General features: G+C 45.5%; 1 protein-coding gene across 6 annotated transcripts in view; it reads right to left on the bottom strand.

Moving 5' to 3' along the window:
- LOC139746496 (nucleolysin TIAR-like) overlaps positions 1-25,460 on the bottom strand; it is a 1,460,715-nt gene that overhangs the window by 1,140,248 nt on the left and 295,007 nt on the right. For 5 of the 6 annotated variants that reach the window (XM_071657790.1, XM_071657786.1, XM_071657787.1 and 2 more), the window contains exon 1: positions 24,013-24,198. The exons of the other annotated variant lie outside the window; for it this stretch is intronic. In XM_071657790.1, the coding sequence (XP_071513891.1) occupies positions 24,013-24,183 (171 nt within the window). In that variant the 5' untranslated portion in view covers positions 24,184-24,198. Of the gene's footprint in view, positions 1-24,012; positions 24,199-25,460 lie in introns of those variants that run through there. 6 annotated transcript variants of the gene reach the window in all.

Here is a 25,460-nt window from a genome sequence, read left to right as displayed (position 1 = left end):
CTATCACGAAACACATGGCAAGCGACATACAACATAAACATACAACATAAACTTCGATGAACTAAGTAAGAACCACAAGATAAGGCGCAGCTGAGGTAATGTATTCTACGCCTACAACAAGAAATACAATAAGATTCGCTTCGCTTCACCTGCATCTCATGTAGCGAAGCCTACATCAGCTCTCCCAGGCCCGAGTGTGAGCAAAATGGGTTGACGACTACACCCAGGAACACCCAGTACAACACCTACCAGACCATTTTGTGTCACAGAGTACATGAAACAGGTAGATTACATGGAAACATAAAGCAAACTTTCACAACAATGACCACCACAACCCATGAATCACAAACAACAAACCAATCAGTGCTCGTTCCACCACACACACACACACACACACACACAGTGTTGGTGCAGTGGTGGAGCCAGCAACCGGCCCCACCCACACCACCAACCGAACACTCCAACAATTTATTCTATTGAGATACAGCAAGGGTGTTGAAACGCCAGGAATGCTGCAAGGGGATGGTGGGGGATGGGGTTGATACAACAGCCGGGGGATTGTGGGGAGGGAGGGTCTGGGAGGGGTGAAGAGGGACAGGGAGACTGACTAGGAGGGAGGGGAGGTAGTGAAGGGAAGAGAGAAAGGGTAGGGGAGGGAGAGGGAGAGAAAGGACGGAGGGAGAGATGATGGGGGGAAAACACGGAAGGGGGAAAGAGATTTGGAGGAAGGGATAGAACGGAAGGAAGACATGAAAGATGGGGGAGAGTGATAGGCTGGGGAAAAGAGACGTAGAGGACGCGGAAGAGAGAGAGAGAGAGAGAGAGAGAGAGAGAGAGAGAGAGAGAGAGAGAGAGAGAGAGAGAGAGAGAGGAAATAGGAGAAAATGAAAATAGAAAAATGACAATAATATTAAACATCAAACTAAACAAACTTTCTTTAGTCAAATGTACATTTGATGAAATAATTTTGCTAACTGTATATTTTGCCAGCAGCCGGTAAACGATCGAGAATAATTATTTGACCGTCGGTACAGAACAGGTTCCGTGTCTATTCTTTCCCTCTTGCCAGGGAACTGTCGCTCGTTCTCATGATGAAGTAAAGGAAAGGAAAGGTAAGCATGTTATGGCAGGGTAAGGCATAACATGGTAGACATGTTAGGTAAGGTAAGGTACAGTCAGGTGGTTAAGATATGGTAGTGTGACATGAGCTAATGTAAGATATACTTTCGTTAAGTAAAGTATGGTAGGTAAAGTCAGGTATGGTGAAGGAAGGCAAGGTGTATTAAACTAAGAGTAGTTACGATATGCTAAGTTATCTTAAGGTACGCTAAAGGAAAGGCAAGGTTATGGAATGGAAGGTAAAATCTGGTAATATTCAGTTTTTGGGATTTGGGTGTCCGGGACAGTGGAATCCGGCTGTCCCCATCTCTGGGATCCGGCTGTCCCCATCTCTGGGATCTGGGTGTAAAGTGTGATACGTGTGAATGATCGGAATTAGAGCGCATGTATGAGTTTTATCCCTCTGGTTGTTTGGCCCTCCTGAGTACGACGGCACGACCCTTGAGCACGACGGTGCTAACATTGAGCAAGACGGTACGACCCTTGAGCACGACGGTACTAACACTGAGCAAGACGGTACGACCCTTAAGCACGATCATACAACCCTCAGAGAGCCAGGTGAATGACCAGGCAAAGCTTTCTACCCAAGGGTTGTGCTGTGTTACCGTGCTGTGTTCGTACAGTTGCGATCAAGTGGTTGCATCGTCGTGCTCAAGGTGTCGTGCCGTCGTGCTCAAGGTGTCGTGCCGTCGTGCTCAAGGTGTCGTGCCGTCGTGCTCAAGGTGTCGTGCCGTCGTGCTCAAAGTGCTGTTGTTTTTAATGGCAGGATGGACAGCGCCGCGAAGTGTATATTTCCTGCGGCGGAGCCCCGGAGCTCAGTGGTACAGGATGGACGGAAGGCACCGCAGATATTGAATGCCGACGACGATGGCGCTCTGTTGGCTGAAACAGATGAGGAATTGGTCGGGATGGGCTTTGCCACTTTGGCGATGTGTATATAAGAGGAGGACGTTACAAAGTGATGCCAGGGACGTGCAAATGTTCTCCAGTCGAAAACGATGGACGGTGTTTGTCCAATATCGGCTAAAATGAGGGAGGGAATGGAAGTTATGATGAAGTCCGTGTATTTGGAAAGAGATGATCAATGCGATGAATCATACGCTAAAGGCTAACGCCAGTTGAGGAGGAGGAGGAGGAGGAGGTCTGAGGTCTCTCGTGGAGAGGGGAGAGCATACGCAAGGCTTTCAACATCATGTACTGTACTTTCCAACTCCTCTTTTTTTTTTTTTTTTTGCTTTGTTTTGAGACGAAAATCACCTTCCAATGGATAGACTAGTAAAAGAAAGCAATAAAGATGGATATCATACGTGATGGATTAGGGAATTAGCAGATAAAAATAATGAAGGAATGATTTACGACGCGAGAAGATCGATTTCGAGACGCATTTGATCAAATCCTGCTAAAAAAATAAGGCCATGTCGACAGCAGGGGTAGCGAGAGGGTGAGGAAGACCTGTGACATGTGACAATAAGGCTGAACCTTATGCAGCGTTACCTCCGCGCAGACCACTAATACCAAGGCTGAGGGCCACAATGAAAGACTTGGCGGAGTCCTGCGATACTAAGGCTGAAGGCCGGAAGGGTAGACTTGGCCGTGGCCTGTGATACTAAGGCTTGAAGGCCAGAAGGTAAGACTTGACGAAGACTGTAGTATCAGAACGTAAGCCTGTGTTATGAAAACCTGAGACCGACTTAGTGCAGGACGTATCAAGAGTACGTTTTCTTCGAGGATGTGTCTTACAATAATTGGTGACCATATGTAATCTGTCGCCACCAGACGGAACCTATATTTTCCACAAAATAAAGCGAGTGAGGACGAGAGATTAACTCAGTTAAATACCCTGACAAAATACAGTCTCGTCAAAGAGCTTAGCGGTTGAAAGGAGTCCAACACTTCCCTCCTATTGAACGTAGTACAGACGCGGAGCAGAAGGAGTTCCTGTAAAAGGCGTCCGACGGTAACGCAAGAACCATTACAAAAGAAGGTTCTTAGGGGAATTATAAATCAAAGTTAAGTCCTCGTTCTGTGGAGGTTAGGTCACAACTTAAGTTGTACTAAGTGTTTATAAGTTCCCGTGCTGCTAGTTGTTATCTTGTAATTACGAGATCAAGTTTCTGTCTTGTAGGGTTTTATGAAGTTTTACTCACAGTGTTAAGCTCCCTTGCTCTAGGGATTACGGAAAGGTCATTTATCACTAAAGGTTTAGGTCAAAGGTCATGCCGTCATGCCAAGGGTTGTACCTTTGTGCTCAAAGGTAATTCCGTCGTGCTCAGGGATCGCACCGTCGTGCTCATGGACGAACAACGGCGTTACATATTAAGCAACTACGTCAATTCCTCCACCACTGTGACGTGTGTTCCACGGCTGAACCATCGGTCATCATCGAACCACGGCTGACCAGTGAGGAGGAACCATGCCTCGTGGTTTACAGATGGCAATGTGGATCGTTGTTGATGCTCTCTCACGATGATTCCGCTAACGTCTGTACATTCAGTTCAGCCTCACTTCGTGGAAGTCTGTCCAGCTATCGAGCTGATGAAGGACTGGACACTACGAGGCGGACAGACGATATATATACAGAGAGAGAGGCACGTCTGACGGAGACTGGCGAGACGGTCAGAGGACAGAGAGACGCACCTCGTACGGATAATGACGAGATGGAACAGACATCAAACAGACGGATGCGTGGCGAAGAACGATCCAAACGGACGGTCGGGGGGAAAAAAAGAGAAAACGCACGTCTGACGCAGACTGGGGCAAGTTATGATGAAAAACGAGAGAGAGAGAGAGAGAGAGAGAGAGAGAGAGAGAGAGAGAGAGAGAGAGAGAGAGAGAGAGAGAGAGAGTGCTCTGCCGATTTCGTCGGCTGAGCGAAAATTAAAAGCACTTCTCCTCTATCGTTCTTCCACTTGAACAAATCAGGCAAATGAACAGCTCCATCGCCATCGACGGTTGGCTTGACTGCCGAAGCAGAACGAGGCCTTGTTTACCCTAATTTCCGTCTATTTGAATCCCCAGCTAAGTCCAGTGCACGGAATAACACAATCAGCTGACTCCATTTCCAGTGGATTTATCTAGTGAGGCCACAGTGTCCAGCCAGGACTCGGACAATGGTTCAGGGTGGGGTGGAAGGGCTCTGAGTCAACAGTGATTCTTGCCTCCCCCACACCACGCCCACACTCTCTCTCTCTCCCACACACACACACATACACACACACATCGGGGGAGATGCCATTGGAGGGAGACGGGAAAGGATGGGAGAGGATAAAAGGGGGTGAATGGGAGAAAGATCTGTAGAAGCGTTAGATATAGAACCTAAGGGGAAAAGGAGAAACGGAAAAGATGGGAGAGGATAAAGGGGGGAGAAAGGGGAGGAGGTGTAAGGATAGTCACACGACGCAAGGGGGACGAAAAGGAGTGGACGTAGATGGGTAAGAATGAGTATATTGGAAAGGAGGAAGAAAACGTTGGTTCGAGAAAAGAAAGAATGGGCACGACGGAAAAATTGTAAAGGGGGAACAGAAAAGAAATAATGAACGGAAGTTTAAGAAGGAGAAGAGACGAGAGGGAGAGAATATGTAAGACGGGGACAGAGGCACAGGAAAAGACAGAAGATGAAACAAAAGGGCAAGGCAGTAGTTAAAATTGTTGAAGAAAGAGAAGAGGCAGAAATTATAAGAAAGATGATGAAAGAAGGAGAGGAGATAGAAGGGAAGGGTAGAAGAGAGTTCAGAGACGTGGAAGTTGATCTATCGAGTGCTAATAAAGGGGAAGAGAGGAAATGGAGGATAAATGGAGGAATGAGGAGGAGGAGGAGGAGGAGGAGGAGGAGGCAGGGAGGCAAAGGAATGAGATGGAATACAGCAAGAGACGGGAAGACACCGGGAAAATGAAGCACAGAGGAATGATAGGAAGCAAAAGAAAAGAGATAAGACAAGGAACAACAACAACAAAAAATTGGAATACATCTACTCAATGATGAGTGACTGGCTTGAACAAGAGTGTGTGGGATGAGAACACAATGCAAGTCGTAGCATGGGAGAGGGAAAAACACACTCTAACAGTAGCACATAACACACTCAAACACACTCTAACAGTAGCACATAACACACTCAAACACACTCTAACAGTAGCACATAACACACTCAAACAGTCGCATAGAAATAAAACAGCGACAGGGGAAGAAAATGGACAGCCGCTTCGTAAAAATAAAAAAAAAGAATAGAAAAACGAAAAAATCCAAAAGGGAAGTAACATAAACTACACAAGGGAGAGTCCAGAGCAGAAATAAGTTCTCACCTTCAGAGAACCTCCGCACTTGAGCTGATTGTGTAAGAGAAAAGAGAAATAGAAAGAAAAAAAACCAGCTTGCCTGTGCAGTTAAAAAAGGAGAAAGAAGGAATAGAAAAGAAGGTAGCGAGCCGGCTCGTCCAAGCAGAAAACGAAGTGCGGTGACGGGCCAGGCGGCTGCTGAGGGAGAGAGAAAAATGAGAAAAGACAGAGAGATAGAGAGAGAGAGTGAGTCAATCTATCTACATACGTGTACCTACGACGATATTCTTGACCGACAACTTCCAGGGTTTAATGACATGGTCAAAGGCGTAGTGATGGCCAGCAGCCAATCAGGGAAAAGTGGGCGTGACGCCAGCGCCTGGTCATGGGGCTGGCTGTGGCCATGAACCAATCAGGAAAAAGTGGGCGTGACTCCAACGCCTTTTAATCGGCGCTCGGGGCCCGCTTGAGCCAACCCCGGCACACAAACATGCCGACAAACTTTCTGACGTTATCTCTTCGTAAGTCACAAATTCTGGTCGTGTTTTACACCTCTTCATACCACCTCCTCTCTCTCTCTCTCTCTCTCTCTCTCTCTCTCTCTCTCTCTCTCTCTCTCTCTCTCTCTCATGGGAAAATGCACGTGGGTAACACCTTTCCCGTTTTCATCCGTATGCAATGGTAATATCTCCTTCCCCATCGCCCACTTCTTTTCCCCAACAACTTGGGTTCACCAATCAATAACCCAACCTCCGAAATCTATCACACTTGCTCTAGTTCCCCATAATGGCATCATCACAACGGCCACAACCCGGGTGTGGGCCACGGGAGCTCCGGTTGGGGTTGTTGCTATTGTAGGAGTGTAGCGTGTTGTAGGACGGCGATATGCCGCTCCTCGAACGCCTGTCCAGTTATTTCAAGCTTCGACATCACATGACAGCCATTGAAGTCCCCATGACGCCGTAGGAGAGGTTGACAGACGTTTTATCTTTCACGCTTGTTATTCTAGACAAGAGGGAGGGGGGAAAAAAAAGAAGAGAGAAATACCTTTCGTAAAATAAAATGTTACGTGTAGCATTCTTTGCTACGTGTAGCATTCACTGCTGCCAACAGCATTCACTGCTTACTATAGCATAGTCCTGGGAGAGGGAGACTGTTGTTCATTTCGGTGCACTAGTGTAGAACAGACACGTACAATATTCGCTTCACTGACGCGGGCACAGACAGAGGCGAGTTGTCGCTCGATATCAACGAGTGAGGGGGAAAGGGAAGGGGCTATTCACATCCATCAGTCACCACAAGGACGTTATTTTTTCAGTAGTTACGCCACAAGCTGTTTTCTATACGACCAAGAAGGAATTCAACGTAAAGAGAACGGGAATATTTTTCTTTCCAGAATCAATGTTGTTCGTAAAGTTTAGTTCCTTAAAGAGAACAGTGCGACCACTGTGTACGACGGTGCGACCCTTGAGCACGACGGTACGACCCTTGAGCACGACGGTGCGACCCTTGAGCACGACGGTACAACCCTTGAGTACGACGGTACGACCCTTGAGTACGATGGTACGACCCTTGAGCACGACGGTATGACCCTTGAGCACGACGATGCGACCCTAGAGTACGATGGTACGATTCTCGATCCGAGGGTAAGACCTTTGGGTATGACAGCTTGGCCTCTGACCTGAAACCTTAAGGGCACATGTCAGAGGACCAGTTCATCTATACCCGAAGGGCCCTACCGTCGAAACAAAGTCTACAACTAAACCCCAGGCCACACAAGACTGTCACACCTGCGCTACACATGTACGATAATCTCATCTTCCTCTACGTCAACACTGCCCTCGGCAATTATAGGAATCATATCGACTCTGGAATATCCAATTATAGCAATACCTTCATCTAATGTAGGCCTATACCGTCTATGCCATTACCTCTTCGGCTGTACAAATTAACTTAATTTCCAGTCTGTAGAATAAATTTATTTTGGCGGCTCTTCCAGGACCTCTCTCTCTCTCTCTAGGACCGAGTTCTGGTGTTACCTAGACTCTCTATCCGGAGTTCTTCAACGAGACTTTAGCTTCCAGTGATAACGCCCCGCCAAAAAAAAACAAAAGAGTTTTCACCCGCAATATAACCTCGAGCAGGCGGAATCCGGTAACATCAAGTCTACAGAACACTACAGATGTATGTAGGGTACATTATCACCTCGGCAGAAGACTATGCTATCGACTGCATTAGCGTGACGGATCCAGATAAGAAAAGATTCCCCGAACTGAAAAGGTTTGAAGCAAATCTATTTTTCTTCTTTTGATTGTGGCAGTTTAGGTGAAAATATACACCAGTTCCTTCCTTTGTGATGGTGTTTGTGTTGGTTAGTTTCCAATACTCGTGTATTTACGACAAAAGCAGCTGTCTGCACTTATCAAGACATCAAGCAACCGTATCCTAACTTCTGCCATATGCCATTCACTTCAGCGATGGAGAGATATGTTGACGAGCATTCTTAACGAGAGAAAACGGAGTTGTATTATTGATGACGTCAACTTGTAGTATATGGAGGGACAACTTTTACAAAGTATGGCTATCTTACGTTAGGCTGGATGCAGACCAGGCATCATGTTACTGAACACTTTAGATCTAGGCTGTGTGTGTGTGTGTGTGTGTGTGTGTGTGTGTGTGTGTGTGTGTGTGTGTGTGTGTGTGTGTGTGTGTGTGTGTGTGTGTCTGTGTGTGTGGGGGGGGGGGGGGTGCTTTGAATCTAGGTTGTTGTGGAGGCCATCTAACACTAAAATTATATTCTTATTATTACAAGATACGTTACCGGTGTCTTTACTGGAGGACAGTCCACAGTAACACGTTCGATATATTTCCAATCAGTAAACTTTTACGTTTTAGTGATATTAATGGGAAAAGGCCTTTAACTCACTCTCTCTAGGAAAATACAACTTTAAGTGGTTCGCATATGATTTTTTTCCCCATCCGCGAATATAACTGTAAAACTATTGGAACTATTTGATTTTGACACCAAACAGGAAATACCTCTCTCCCCTTCCACGTTCACTCATTTTTAGTCGTATATATTTTTTTTCCTTTTACATAACCATCAGTCATTTACTTTTCATTAAACATTTATATTTACACGTGCCTTTAGTTCTAATCTTAATGAAAAAATTATGAGGAAAGTAAGATTTGACCTACGTGGTACGAAGGAACGACTCCTGAGTACAGTGGTACGACCCTTGGGTATAACGACCCAGCGCCCGTACGATGTTACGACCCTTAGGTTCAGGTCAAAGGTTAAAAAGAGCTCGAGGGTCATACCATCGTGCTTAAAGGATGGGATAATTGATCCTACCCTATCCTACCACCTCCAACACCACAAAGCTCACACACTAACCATCACATACCCTAAGCATATTCTTAGCCCATCCTGACAATAACTCTTACATCTAACGAAGTCTTCGTACAGTCGACAGTCGTCAAAACCTGGACGACCGCACGATTCGGTCCTATTTTCGGGACCTGGACTAAATAATGAACAGAAAGATGAAAAGAGTCCTTGAAAGCTACAAGCTGGACCCTAAAAGGACATAAAGTTACGGTATATCACAAGAAGGATGAACCTCATAGCGACACAAAACTACAAGCTTAGCCCTTATGGATGAGCCTTGAAGCGTTGAGAAGCTACAACCTTGGTCTATGGATGAATCGCCGACCATAAATGCAATCTTGCCCCCTCCTTCAAACCAGAGGATGTGACACACTCCTCCATCTAGTTTGTAGGATTCCAATCCTAAACCCACATGGAGGTATGGGACGCAGACACATTGATGTTCCTTTGATCACTCCAGAGGCTGGGGTTTCAGGCTCCACCACCCATATAGCCTGGCTAGTCAGGAACACTCTATAAGGTCTCGTCCTGGGTGGGGGTTCTTGAGTCTATATATCGACTTGGCAACATTGTTATCCAAAGCAAGGAAGGCGGATGCGAACCCGGATATGTTTCCTGAACACAAATACTGGAACATTCGACTCAAAAGACTATGGTAATCTCTCAATCCCTTTGAAGAATGGGACTTTCGTGGTCACCTCCCGCAGACAATGATACGAAGTCGTAGCTGCTGTCGTGATCGACTTACGATACGAAAAGTGGTAGAGAAAAAGATTCTGAACCCTGTACCTTAAACCACATCTTCGCACTGTAAAGGAATTTTCGTCTGATGTAGTATTTTGCAGACGAGGATCCGGTTATCACGATGCTACCTCCTTCTGCAGGCAATCTCTATGTTATGACTGCATATCTATACCTAACGAAGGTCTTCAAGAACTGAGAGTGGGATCAGCGTATTTTGTTTATTGTATTGACTTGACGATTTGTGGCACAGTTTAAGGAAACGCGAAGGGCACGCCTTAGCTTCAGTCTGGAGTCAACTGTGGTACAGTGGCGCATAGATTGTGGTACAGTGGCGCACAGAGGTTCTGCATGGTTCGACCTGCCGATTAGAAGTCTTGCACAAATGCCAATACATTGACAAAGTCATGGGCTTGATATGATATATCAGCTTTGGCCTGAGGAATATGCTAAACATATAGGTTTAATATGTGTCTCACACGGTTTAATTTCATCTCCACTTGTGGTTTCGTCTCTCATCTTAGCTCCGTTGTCAGCACCAAGTCTTGTACTCGTATTGCCTCACACATTCCCTCACAGTCAGCAGTATTTCCATATTTTACAGTCCCTTGACTTGCTAACATCCATAATACTATTTCTAATATCCTTACACACACACACACACACACACACACGTTTTCTTTGGTGTCTATTCTTCTTTCATCATCTCTCTCATCATCTTCATTCCTAACTTTCTCTACTACGGCTTCATCTGCATAATTCTTTTTCCTTTCCTTAGTTACTGTAAGTGACTAGTTTTCTCGAAACTCCTGTTCCCCCTTTGCCAGTACCAGGCAGAGAAGTGGCTCTCAAATATGAAATATTTTTGTGTAATTGAAGTTCTGAATGTTTCTCTTTTCATCAAAACGGAACTGGTTTTCCAGTGCGGTTGAGGGCAGTCCAAAATGGCATATTCCCCTTGTAGAGCCAAATTTACTACCTCCCCTTAGGGTAAGTCGATAGATTGGAAACCTGGTTTATATATATATATATATATATATATATATATATATATATATATATATATATATATATATATATATATATATAACAATGAAATGGCCTTGATTAGGGCATTCAGTTGCCCGGCCAACCTTGACTAACATGAAAAGAAATGTCGTTTTTTTCTTCTTTTGCTTCTGCTTAGTTGGCAACCCTACTGAACGGAGGCAAAGTGTTCGCCTATCTTTTGTGTATGTTCAGAGGTACAACTCATCCTCTTGGTGTACTGTCAGATACTAATTCCTTAAAGAAAAAAAAATGGCGCTACAAATATTAACTTTCTGGTAACCTTGGGAGCTAAGGAAAAGGAAGAAGTTGGGGTGATGTACCCGGGTAGGATGGTGGTATGTGTTGGTTCGTTGGGGAGTGGGGATAGAAAGATCATGGCAACCTGGTATACTAATCTTGGCACCTATCAGTGTCGTGTATCAATTCCTCCCGCTTCCTCTTGTACACGTCCCACTCACCCGCACACCTTCCCAACAAATAAAGGCTAGTCTGTCGAAGTATCTGTGATATTCATACAGCAATTTCGTGTCTTTGACTTTGTAGATGGGAACAACACTGAATAAAACAATATAACCAAGTGTCCAGGTGAATTCATGGCTGCACTCTTTAAATCCCAGTTGGGAATGGTACCAGAAGAGGAACAATATTGTCTCTTATAGGTAACCAACATTTTCCCGGCGGAGCGCCAAGACATAGCTTAGAGATATATGTTACAAAATTCTCTTAAATGTAATAGTTATTTTGACTTCTACACACATACGCTTGAAAGAGCTTTGTATATTTCATTTTCTCTATCAACTTTTGATCATTTACTAGTCTTTGACATGATTCTAGCAGTTGGCAACCGTTATTTCTATGAAATAGAGAAACGGAAAAATATTGCTGGCTGTTAGAGATATTGTCAGGTTCGCGCTAGCAATATGGCTTTATATATATATATATATACATACATACAGTGCCATATTTACGCTTTCATAAACTTCCTGCAGAGTGGAGGATCCCCCTTTGTACCTGCTATGATACCCTTTGCTCCCATCTGCAGGCAAATGGTTTGATCTCCAGCACTCTGAACAGACACTCTATGTATATACACACACTACCATATCGCCCCCATGGTATCATCGCTCGTCGTCAGCTGGACAGAGAGTCCACGGGAAAGACACAAACGCAAAAACAACGCAAATCTCACCACTCGAGATCGGTAGGATTCCGTGCTCAATATCATGTTCACTGGCAGGTCTCGTCAAGGGACATGGGTCACTGATGTCTCATCCTCGCTACAGCCATATCTTCACCACACCGTCATATGGATCGCCTCATCTGCAATCTTCACTTTCATCTCAACTCAAACCTCCACTCTCTGTCATGTCAAAGGTCGTCTTCACTTTATCCTCATCTTCGGTTCAACTAAAAAAATTTCAACACTACACACCCGCGCGACAACACTGACCTTTACGGGTCAGATCAAATACATGTGAACTATGCCAGGGTTACAATGCTGACGGTTGGGAGTAGAATAAAGAACAATAAGAAAACGAAAGAGCAAAAACAACACGTTCCCCCTTCAATGGTGGGGATGACTATTAGCCAAACAAGATGTTTGGTAAAGTTACTAAATACTGTATGTACTAATGACCACTTTAGATCCATATTGTTCCTGTCATTGTGACATTACCGACCCTCCACCCTCTCCTTCCCATAGTCTGCACGGGAAACGTACCTCGAGCCAAGCCCGTATCCACACACGCACCCAACACCGTCGTACTTCATATGGAAGTCCCGTCCAGCACACTCGAGCCATCCCGTACCAGAGAAGGAGGAGGAGGGCGAGGTAAGATCACCTCGCCAACCGCGTGCGTGGCAGGAGGGGGTTTCCCTCTCCTTCCCTTCAATGCGGATAGGAATAGGAGAACAGTAACTGGGGTCCTATGATCCCCGGTGCTGATGTAATCCGGGGATAATCCGAAACGGATTCACCCCGTCAACTATAGCTTGTAATATAACTTTTTTTTTTTTTCTTCACAAAGATGCATTATTTTTTATTCTTTATTTCCGGGCAAGTGTGAAATTAATTTCCCAGTCGCCACAGGCGATCTGAACGATAAAAGCCGAACAAATAAAACAGCGTTGTCGCTTCATAAAATATATCTATAGATATGGATATATTCTGAACTATACGAGAAGGTATGCTAATATCTTTTTAATCAAAGCTGTGAGAATATATACACACACACATATATATATATATATATATATATATATATATATATATATATATATATATATATATAGCTACGACGGTTCGTTCTATATCAAATGACATAATTCTTTCTTGTATCTCCCATGATGATGTGAGTATTACACGAAAGTGCACTTGGGAACTCATCGTGTATTACTTCCCCGTGGACTCATGGGAATATACTTAATCTCGCGCGCTCAATTGTGTATATATATATATATATATATATATATATATATATATATATATATATATATATATATATATGTTTTCCTCGTGATGGTTAAAACAAGAGTATTCCGAACGTTGAAGTGAAACAGGAAAGACAGGAAATGTCACAGGTGTGGCTTGAAAAATCAAATTGTTGCCATGGCTGGTCGTGAGGAGAGGGAGAGGAAAAAGAATAAACTCCACAGAATAAATTCACACCAATGACAACAACCCTGGAGGAAGAAATTGGAAGGCGTGAAGCGAAGCAGATCAACCTTAGGGGAAGATTTAGAAAAAGAATATAACTACATGGATTTATTTTAAACCTACGACGGGAAGAATTGATCGGTAATACTTGGTCTTTTTATTTGCAAAGCTGAAAAAACAAAAAACAAAAAATAAGAACTGGGATAAAAGAATTATCGGGAATGTTTTACTGTTGGAGAATAAAAATAAAGAAGAGAGGGTGTGTATGCGTGTGTGTGTGTGTGTGTGTGTGTGTGTGTGTGTGTGTGGAGAACGTGGGGAATGTATTCAGGTTTCATTACGGATCAGAAGGGGAGAAACAAGGCTTTCACCCCTGATGGCAGCTGACGACAGGGACGTGTTCAGCCCCAGAGACGAGGGACGTGTGACAACCACGCTCCCCCCGTGGTATGGGGGAGGAGGACATCACAGTCTCCCTACGATGGAGCCCACAATCGCCTAGCGTCCAGCGGCCGGGTGGGGAGGATCAGACGGGGAGGGGACTCAAGTCCTGCTCTTGTGGTCCAGCCTTTATCCTCGAGCAAAATCCGAGGAGCTGTTGACACCAGCGTCCGTAACTAACAAGACTTCTTATAAGCAATTACTCAGAAGTTAGTTACGAAACCTTCCCCGTCTCCCTACACACACACACACACACACACACACACACACAGAAACATACAGCCGCCTACGAACCGACGTAACAGACTTAGAGAGAAGTATTAATCACCTCGTATATCCACAGCTCTCGATCGATCGATGAAAAAAGCCATTTCATCCGCCGCTATTCAGCTACTGAGAATCTACGTTACCTGCGGACGTACGTGGAGACGAGCATACCATTCGCCATCGATCTTTAGAGCCATCTTATTATTTCCAAGACAGTCAAAAAGGAATCGACAATGCTACAGATCTCAGACATAGGATTCTGTGTTTTGATTTGTGAATGTGTGTGTGTGTGTGTGTGTGTGTGTGTGTGTCTGACGTTCCCACAACATGAATAAGCTCTCAAAACTTGAATAAGATCCAACAGCATCAAGTTGAACTCCCGAACGGAATTCAAGTGCGAGTCGCCTAAAAACAAACACGAGTCAATGGGCTTCATTCTTTTTTTTTCTGGTCTGATCTGAGAATGAACGAAATGTGTATTGTAATGAATCCGATCAAAATACAACGCGGCTTCGAAGGACGAGAGAGAGAAGAGAGGGAGAGCTCGAAATCGACATCTGGAATGTACAGAGAGAGAGAGAGAGAGAGAGAGAGAGAGAGAGAGAGAGAGAGAGAGAGAGAGAGAGAGAGAGAGAGAGAGAGAGAGAGAGAGTTAGGTGTGTAAAACTTGACTCGATCTTCACCCGTAAGGGTTGACCACCGACACCAGAAAGCACGGCCCGACCACCCACCCGGGTGAAGGAAGAGTCCTCGTCCACGGGCACGTGGCAGCCGACATCACTGAACGTACATCACCCCCCCCCCCCCTAGCGTCTTCCAATCATCCAAATCAAACACACATATATAAAGCCTCCCGCCCTATAGCGGGATGGCGACGGTGAAAGCGGCTTACATCTACCTACGTTCTTATTCTGAGAGAGAGAGAGAGAGAGAGAGAGAGAGAGAGAGAGAGAGAGAGAGAGAGAGAGAGAGAGAGAGAGAATAGGGAGCGCGTGTTGACGCCGCTTTGCTGGTATTATCCTCGGGCAAGGTAATATCATTATATATAATACTCGCCTGAGCCTTATAGCAGCGGACATGTGAGAGCTTTATAGACAACATCTACACCACCCAGTGGTAGCACGTGGGCCAGGAGTGTGCCAGAGATGCCCTGCATTACAATTCCTGTGTTCAATTTACGAACATATAGAGGTAAGCTCATGTATACACCGGCAACATTACGTGTTACGTATGAAGCAGGTGAATTACCACCATACGAGATCACATCTCCGATTGGTGCTCACATCTCCCTTATCTTCTTCGACCGTTCGCTACGTCCTTATCATTCGCATTACGCGAGCGAAATTCTACGATTTCGCATTCAGTGAATAATGACGACAGGTGAAGGCTATATGTCTACTGGAGAGTCATGCAAACAGAAGAAGTGCGAAGCGAGAGAACAGACCGAGTAGACAAGTCCCGTCTACCACTACACAAGTCCCGTCTGTCAGCACACAGGTCCCGTCTACCATCACACAGATTCTGTCTATCACCAAACAGGTCGCGTCTACCATTAGATAGGGGTCCTGTCTCCTACCTACCATACAGGTCCTGTTCACCACCATGAGGGTTCTGTCCTACACCACACAGGTACCTCCCACCACACACCAGGCAGGTACCCCTCCCCACCACAACACACAGGTACCTCTACCCACCACACACCACACCAGGCAGGTACCAGGTTTCCTGGTCGCTAATGAAACAGCCGCCCGACACAACCCTAGTTTTGGCCAAGATGGGCAAACTTTGAGAGTTGTGGGAGAGAGGCCTCAAAACTTTGCCCAAGGAGGCGACCAGTCGATGGTTATGGGGTGGAGGGCACGGGGTGGAGGGTATCGGGTGGAGGGTATGGTGTGAAGGGTATGGGGTGGAGGCTGGTGGTAGGATGAGGCTATTGGAGGATGAGGATGGTGGGGGGCGAGGTGATGGATGGCGGTACGAACCGATGGCCTGGCCTTTGACCCCACCCTCAAGGGTCAGGTTAAAAGTCATGTCATCACCACCGAAGGTGGTCGTGCTCAAGGGTCGTCCCGTCGTGCTCAGGGGTCCTTACAGTTATGTGTGAGGTGACGACTGTATGTATGTGGAGTGGATGCCACCATCCCATGTGTAGATGAGGGGGGAAAAAAAGATAGTACGACAGCAACCTGGGTTAAAGGAGTGACGCATGACAGCCACTGAAGTGCTGCCTTACAAACGCAGTTGACACTAACACTCCCGATACCTAGGCGGGTAGTACCAGTAATATATCCAGCCACCTGGTCGATGGCTGCCTCACATCTACCATCTACCGTACCTACCAAGAAGCAGAGAGAATACTTTGCTCTGAAACATGTCATCTTTCTTTTTTTTTTTTTTTTACATCACAACACACGTTCTGTTAAACAAAAATATACATCAGAATCCACATACATTTACTAATGAGACTGGAAATAACTATGATGAATCGTCATAAGCTTGGCAGCCCAGCCAGCCTCCTCCTAGTGCTCACGTGAGACACATTCGATTCAACATGTAAACTAACCCCTTTTGTTTACACGTTCAACATGTAAACTAACCCTTTTGTTTACACACTCAACATACCAACATACCCAAACATGGATAAAAAAAAAGAGTTGAATGGTTCCTCTCGTTTTTTTGTCGCTATTCCACCCCAGTACGCATCAAACTGTCTCTATAAACGTACAAGCGCAATTCAACATTCTAAATCCAAAATGCCACGGGTGGAGACACGTCTTCCCACAGATTTATAAATGTGAAATCCATCCTACTTTTCACATCCCCCGCCGTCGCCTATTTTCCCGGCAGCGAGGATTCGGCTCAACACGCTCCGCTGCCAGACGTAACCCATGCTAACCGCCCTGTTGACAGAGCCTTTGTTTATCTAAGTTTCCTTTTACGTCTCCTCGCCATTCAATTTCACGATTACTCATGCCTGGCGTAGCAGAGCGGAGACGGGAGGCGCTGTGCACTGCCGCTCTTGGCATCTTCGGCAAGGGAATCTTTTTTTGTGGGTGTTGGAAGAGCGGGAGGGAGGGAGCGCTCTCGACCATATCCTCGCTTGCAACACTGTCGTATAAACTCCACTGGTGGGGAAACCCTGCACAGGGAAAGCTGATTTAAATGTGGGGAAAGTGGTCTTCCAGTGCACCAGATCCCTTCAGTACAATTCACTAATGCGGGGAAAGTATTCTTCGAAAACGCTAAATCCCTTCACTTGACTTTTCTGATGGGGGGAAGTGGTTAAGGAAGGCACTAGGCCCTTCAAAGGAGCTCCCTACTGTGGGGGAAGTGGTCTAACAAGGCAGAGGATCCCTTCAGGGAACAAGACAACTGTACACAGATGGGATGAACAACCTAGAGATCTTTGACGACTTCCAAGACTATATTTAGACCCACACTTATCACCAGTTACCAACGCCACACGTTACTATTATCACCAGTTACCAACGCCACACGTTACTATTATCACCAGTTACCAACGCCACACGTTACTATTATCACCAGTTAGCAACGCCACACGTTACTATTATCACCAGTTAGCAACGCCACACGTTACTATTATCACCAGTTAGCAACGCCACACGTTACTATTATCACCAGTTAGCAACGCCACACGTTACTATTATCACCAGTTAGCAACGCCACACGTTACTATTATCACCAGTTACCAACGCCACACGTCATTCTGTCCCGGTATTCAGTCATTCATGAACATACTACTTATTACATAGATATAAACTCTGGACTCAGCACGACCCCTGTGCATGACGGAGCGACCCTTGTGCAAGACGGTACGATCCTTGTGCACGACGGTACGACCCTTGTTGTACACGATGACACGACCCTTGTGCACGACGGTACAACCCTTGAGCACGCCTGTACGAACCTTGAGCACGACGGTACGACCCTTGAGCACGCAGTTACGACCCTTGAGCACGACGGTACGACCCTTGAGCACGACGGTACGACCCTTGTGCACGACGGCAGAACCTTGAGGACGCTGGTACGACCCTTGAGCACGACGGTACGACCCTTAATCACCATGTCACAACACAGTCTACATTCATGGGTCTCTTTGGCTGACGAGTTTAGCTAGAGTTATGCTTTGCTACGTTAATTCGTTAGAAAATATTTCGCTGTACCTCGACAAAGATTTTTTTGAAATGTTTCTTAATAATGAAATTATACTCATGATTAAAATTACTCTTCTATTACAAATCATTAAATTCATAATCATTATAATTATCCTTCTATTTCAAATCGTCCCGAATATCTGAGATCATTGATGCAAATGTAACATAGGCAGCAAGTTCTTCGTATCTAACGAGTTAGTTTATACACATCTACGTACCTACATTCCATGCACGAGCAATCTAATTCTCATGACCCAGAATTTCATGCATTTCTCCATGCACCACGCCTGGCCAGGATAGGACAGTAAAAAAAGAAAAAAATAAATAAAAGCAAGGTCACACGAGAGCAAGCCTTCATGGTCACCGGCCCAGACCACTCGTTAGTTCATGACTGTTCGTCATGAAATTGCGTTGAATTGATTTATTTAGTTACCCGACGCACGCACGCACGCACGCATGAGCAAAAATAAATATAAAGGAAATATGATTTGAGACTGAAATATCTGATATTCCTGGGAATCTGGATCAAATCAAAAAGGAATAAGAAGAATTTAAAACATCTTTACGTGTCGACAATACACGAAGTTGACGTAATTTGGATTCCACCCTAAGTTTAAATACACTGAGCACATACATCATCATCAGCTACAGACTCATGCAGGACTACATCTTCCTACGTAGGATACTCGCTTCACTAGTAAGTAGTAAGCACATCCCACCACCAGACTAACAACCCTTGACAGTCCTAACATCACACAAGATCACACTGAGGACGAGCTTAGGGTATAACAAGACCCTATACCAAGTTCAGACCTGCAACACCACTAACAACTACAACAGAAAGTACACAGCGGAACTGTACTTCAGTACATGAACGAACGCTAACTATACATTAAACTTTGATATGAAATCGGGAATCAACGTTTACACTCAAAGAGGAAACTTCAGTCAAAACGTTCCCCTTACCAGGAACGTTTGTCTAAAGGCATATCTCCCCTCGGGAGCATGTGTTCCTTACCCTCGACACGCACAGCTTCTGGTGGTGGTGGTGGTGGGGGGGGGGAAGACCTGCCTTTGGACAAGGAATTTACATGCGTTCTCTACACTCGTCCATATTCACCGACAAAATCGAACACAAACGAGGCCAAAACATTGACTGTCGCTATTTTTTCCCTTCTCTTCTACTAAGAGAGAGAGAGAGAGAGAGAGAGAGAGAGAGAGAGAGAGAGAGAGAGAGAGAGGCATCCGTCTTAGGTCATACACGCAGCTGATGCCAAAAGTTACGCTGAGGCTTCCATACACCGGCTAGGAGCAGCGACGACGACCCACACACAGCAGGACGTCCACACAAACAGAGACAGAGGTATGGCTGCTCTCTTCCTCCAGGGGCAGAGGCGAGGGACGGTGATGGCAGGGAGGAGGAGGATTCCTCCTCCATGTCCTCCAGCCATGTCTGCCTCTTCTGTGATATGTCTTAAGGATCGGACCCTACTTACAACTACCTGCCACCACCTCATCTCACCACGTAAGTGCGAGCTGAACACCTACAGAAAAAGGCCCATTGAGTTCTCATTACATCCGATCTTAAGAACATTAAATACCTCTACTTACACACAACTTGGAGCACATTTTGTAGTCGCAGTCGTCTGAGCGACTTCAGCTTGACATTTTTTTTTTCTACCGAAACTTTTGTTTCAACGCTGCTGTGCCTGATTCAGAGAAGTCTCTCCTTAAATGGTGATGCTATCGTTTCAGTACTGGTGTTTTTGTTGTGACATTTGTCTCTCTCTTTTAAGACTAGTATTAGAGTTATGATGTCCATGTTCTTGCCAAAGTCTCAAGAGTGTCTTTGTGTTGTGTTTGAGTTTCTTAAGGTGTCTCAATATCTTATCGTTCATGTGTTTGTGTGTGTAACCCACGGTCCTGGGCTGTGTGTCTGTCCGGGAGCACGTGTCTATGTTCTTGTGTCCGGGTGTGTGTGTGTCGGTGTATCTGCTCTGGTTTAAGCGTATTTATGTGCGACATTTCACCACGTTCCCGTCATCATTTCTCCATCCGCGTCCCCGCGTCCTCCACCCTAACATTTCTCCATCTACGTGCTTCAGCCTCCATCATCCCTCCATCTATGTACTTCAGCCTATTATCCTTCCATCTCCGTGCTTCAGCCTCATCATCTCTCAATCTACATAGGCAACTCCCGCGCCACCAGCGCCTCCTACACAGAAGTGATACAGACATAAGAACACACTAACAAGGTGCTTGTCTTAACGAGGTATAGTAAAAGGGTTTCCTCTCTCTCTCTCTCTCTCTCTCTCTCTCTCTCTCTCTCTCTCTCTCTCTCTCTCTCTCTCTCTCATCTCTCCTCCTCCAAGGATAACAAAACCAAGCACTCGAGCATCCTCAATGGCTCCCTACCTCTCCTCTCCTTCACCAGCATCCTAAACCAACCATCCGTACCAGAGAGGTGGGCTGGAACACAGTCCCCCACCATCAGCTCCCCCCAGAGGAAGGAAAAGGGGGGACTTAAAAAAAAAAGAAACTAAAATCACCATAATTTCACAAGTGCCTGTACGAGACGACCAAGTTGTGAAGCACCATCGCACGGGGAGGGGAGAAAGGGGAAGGAGGGGGGAGGTGGTGGGAGGAAAGGAGGATGGGTGTTGGGGGGTGCTAAGTCGCTGTTTCAACTTGGGCGGGAGTCAGAGGAGGGATGCCGAGGCACGTTTCAAACGTTTCAATCGGTGTGGACGCGAGAGATTTCGGAGGGAAAATCTGTGGACATAATACAATGACCAGAGTGTGTCGCGAGGGCACGAAGCCATCCGTGGGGAAGTGCCTCCTCGACCTGGAGAGGTGCACATGACACGGGAGATAAAGCAGATAACAGGAGAGCTATTGGCCTGTGAGGGACTCATCTGTCAGATAATGTTCTAGTGCTGTCCACACGTCTATCATAGATTAGATGAGGTTGAGCATACTATAATAAAAGTTAAGGTATTGTATCTATCTTCTGAGGCACAACTGTAACTTGCAAACTCACAAACGCAACGCAGGTTTATCCGACGGAGAAATCTGTTGTTGCTGGACGCTCACGGAAACGAGATAAAGCTATAGATATAGATACACATGCTCGTATATGATACCTTCAAAGGACGTACTTGTACAGTACACGATGGATATCACATCGACAACTGTGTCACCTGAAAGGGCGATCTCGTTAGCGGTGCACAGAGACGAACGCAGACGAGCCGGTGAGTGCTTGTAGTAGGAGGCGTCGCAGTTCGCTAAGCAAATAAATAAAACAAACACAAGTACTTGTTGCTACGGCAAACTGTCTGCGGACGATCTCGCAATAATTCTTTGCTCAGTCAGCTCTTTCAGCACGACGTTACGATCCTCGATTACGACGGCTGAGGACGGTACGACTCTGGAGGACGGTAGCAGGACCCTTGATCACAACGGTACGACCATTCATCACGGCAGAACGACCCTCGAGTTATTTCAAGATGGGCAACGTTACGTCGCTGATATATACCTGAACATCGGTTATTCTTCATATGTTGTTGATAATCTCACTACAATAACCTAATATTACGTGTCTTTAATACCTTTCTATACCACACACACACACACACACACACACACACATGTAGTTAGGATATAGCTACACCCGATTATCAGGACAAACCAAAGAAATACCGCCCACATATAAAATGGTACCGAACAACATTGAATAAAATTATTTCAATTACCGTATCCACCTTAAGCCTTCAGCGTGAGAACCTCTAATTTCTTCCTATTACCAAAAGGTGCAGTTCAATGCAGTGGGTTGGCCTTCCGGGACTTCGAAAGGAAAATGTGGCGCCTCAGAAGCATGGATCATTTACATGATAAAGGCGAACATTTGTGTGGGCGATGGTAAAGCCACACAGACCAAACCATCACCACAAGTTTAGGTTGGGTGTGGTGGTGTGGTGGTGGTGTGGTGGTGGTACTGTGAAGCATACCCAATTGGCCGTATTGTGCCTTAGTTTGGCGATGCAATTTGTTCTCTTGTGTAATTTCTTTCCTTGAGCGAGCAAACTTTGAGAATAATGTTCCATTCGGAGGCGGGGATTTGGCTGTGAGAATGTGTCAAATTGTTGGCCGCCGTTGCTTTCAGTAGAGACGTTGTGAGGTTGTGTGTTGTGGTATTTCCTATAAGGTAGTTATTTGGACGTAGTTTGATGTGAAGTGTTTGCTGTTCGACGAGGGCTAGATGGGATGATTAAGGATGGTCAGGTGTGCATTGGTGAAGTGTGAACTGGACAGGTGTGGACTGGTGAGGTGTGGACTGAATTTGTTGTGTTACGATTTAACCCCTCGAGCATGACCTGGTGTGTGTGTGATCGTAACCACAATGAAAGAAAAAGTAATCGAATCTCTCTAGTGCTTCGGAGTCGTAAAATTTTACGTAGTTGCGGACTTAAATCCAGGAGCACGCGTGGTCGAAGCTGTTCCGAACCCTCTGTCTCGACCGGCAGAGATAGAGCTTTGCGTTTGATTAATCGAAGCTGTTCCGAACCTTCTGTCTCGACAGGCAGAGACGGAGCTTTGGCCACTAACTAACCGAAGCTGTATCGAACCCTCTGTCTCGGTGAGCGGAGACAGGGCTAGAGACATGCCTCGACACTCGGGGGACAGAACCTGGGCCACGCCTCGGTCGATGCTGTCTGTATACCTTGCCCTCTTGACATGACAGGCAGGTAGGCAGGCAGGGACAGAGGCTTCGGTACAGCTTCGAACTGGCGCGTATCGAGCCTTCGGAACGAGCAGGCACGTTGGTCGACTCTGGCTCACGACTGTGAAACACAAATGTTACTCCAGCAAGGCAGGAACCGACTGAACCAACCGGCTAAATAAACAGAATTAAAAATGCCAGTTATTCGATGCCCAATCGGTTTTCAAACGACCGGTCATTGGAACCGGTCCCGGAATACTTATCACATATCCAATAACTTGTTACGTCCACAGTATACAATATACACACGTTATGTACAATATACAATAACCGGTCCCGAAACACTTGTAACATATACAATAACAACAAACGACAAAACACAGCGCAACACCTTCCTGAAGATGGGTGCTTGACCATCTATAATGATCGACTCCATCATCCACACGAAATCAACTGCCAACCATCGCAAACGTGTTCTTCTTGTTCATTGCCAGTTAATAATTCCCACATACTGTTTCATCCAGTCTCTGTCGGTATGAAGCACATTATACCTGCGCTGCCTCTTGACGACGTAGCGTCTAAGAACGCAAGCCCCGCCGACCTCCGTGCACACGTTTTTACGTTGGATTTACGTCACTGGACAGTATCATCGGTATTCATCAAGTTTACGAAACATCCAAAAGACCCATAGACCCTGCGACGGCATTATTTGCTCACACGACACAAACACACAGTTCAAGGTGTTGCTCTTGGCTCGAAAACATCCATAATAACACCAGAGATGTATGGCGGAAGTTGGGAACATCCTAATTAGCAGTGGAGGAATTTTAAACGCGCCAAAACAATCAAGTTATAACCTCGTTTAAGTTTGGATGAAATGCACTCGCGTCGAAATGAACATGGACATACAAGGTGGAGCTAAACTAAACCTATTAATGTACGTTTTCTGTTTCTGTCATTTAATCTCTCGTATTAACGACTACTGTTTAGCAAGTCATCCCTTTCTAAACTCCAATAGGCAAATTGCCATCTCAACCGCCCCGTAACTATGCCATTTGCCTTACAGGTTCATTCAACTGCACGCGCCCTCCTCTACCTAAACATCAAGGGTAGCCAGTTCCCACAAGTCCAACAAACCAGCTCATCATCATGCGTCACGCCTGTTCCTCGACTCACTCACCTGAAGATTCTGATGGTGGCCGCAGACGAACGCGATGACCAGATACGCCCGAACGCCACGCGGAGGAACAGACTCTAGACAATGACGCCACCTTCCACACAACGCTCCTCCCGCACTCGAGACACGTGCACACACTCCCACCGACACACCGCATATGACACTCTCATTCATCCACGACGGCAAGGGAAAAAGAATCTCGTCAGTTTCGAATCTGCAAAGCAGTTCGTCGTTGGGTAAAGTTTACTCATTCAACACACGTTAAGACTCGTGAACGAACGCTATGGAGTCGAAACGTCTATCTACGTATGCTTCAAATGCTTCGAAGTATATTGACGTTAATTACTGTACTGAAAGTAAGTAGTGCTAATAATAAATAAGGGATGTTATAACGTTCATCAATACGTTTGAGCGAAGCTGTTCCGGAACCTGTACACAAAGCAACATGAAGCAAGTTAGAATCCATTTGTTATTATTATTTCCGGGTGTCTCTTAGTCTTATTTCAACTCAGCATATCACATCAGAATCATATGAAACACATACCAGCTTAATACAAGTATTGCAATGATGATAAACTTTTGACATTGTCAATTTTTCGTGTTACACCTGCACAACAAAATTAAATCCCAACATTAATCTAACATACAAACATTCCTCTGTAAAATCTTCGTTGATATTTAACATTTGTAATGAAATGTGTCGATCCCTCAAGCACGATGGTACTGCTCAATGGGTTTATATGATGGCTTGAACTCTGACCTGACCCTCAGGGAACATGTCACAGGTCACGCCATCATACTCAAAAGGTTATACTACCGTTGTGATCAAAGGGTTAAATATCTAATCAACACAATGCAGATTAAATGTGCGAATAACACTACATACTCACACCACGATTTGAAAAATATATCGATGTATTTCTAATCAGTTTGTAAAAGTCGTATCTATCTGTCGTCACTAACTCTACCCTCAATTCCATGGGGAGGGATCCCTTATCTACAGCCTCTCATATCACACACACACACACACACACACACACACACGTCCTACCACCCAAGCCCGGTGTGCAATAAAACAAAACATCGACATCCACTCATTAGCGTTTCTTACTTTACCGCTTTCCACACTGTGGCTGAGCCGTCTACCTCTTTATGTGGGTGTGGCCACATCATCGACCACTTCTTTAACAACTGTTTGACCGCATCTTCTCAGTCTGTGCACAACCAAGATGAACCCTCTCGTGTGCGTTATGCGTAGTCGTGTTCTTATACTCCCAGACAGCTGACGCGAGAACAGTGTGTCTTTCACAGAAATTCATTTTACTCACTCCCACATAACTCTGAGTGAACGGAGTGATTTGCTCGACACACATGTTAACAAGTACGGGAAGAGTTATATTTACAACGCTGAGTCATCATCTAAGCATATTCGCCAGTGTTTTGATTTATTC

The sequence above is a fragment of the Panulirus ornatus genome, chromosome 65, assembly GCF_036320965.1.
Source record: "Panulirus ornatus isolate Po-2019 chromosome 65, ASM3632096v1, whole genome shotgun sequence".
Classification (NCBI taxonomy): domain Eukaryota; kingdom Metazoa; phylum Arthropoda; class Malacostraca; order Decapoda; family Palinuridae; genus Panulirus; species Panulirus ornatus.
The sequence above is the reverse complement of the archived record's forward strand: the minus strand, read 5'-3'. Positions and strand labels throughout refer to the sequence as shown.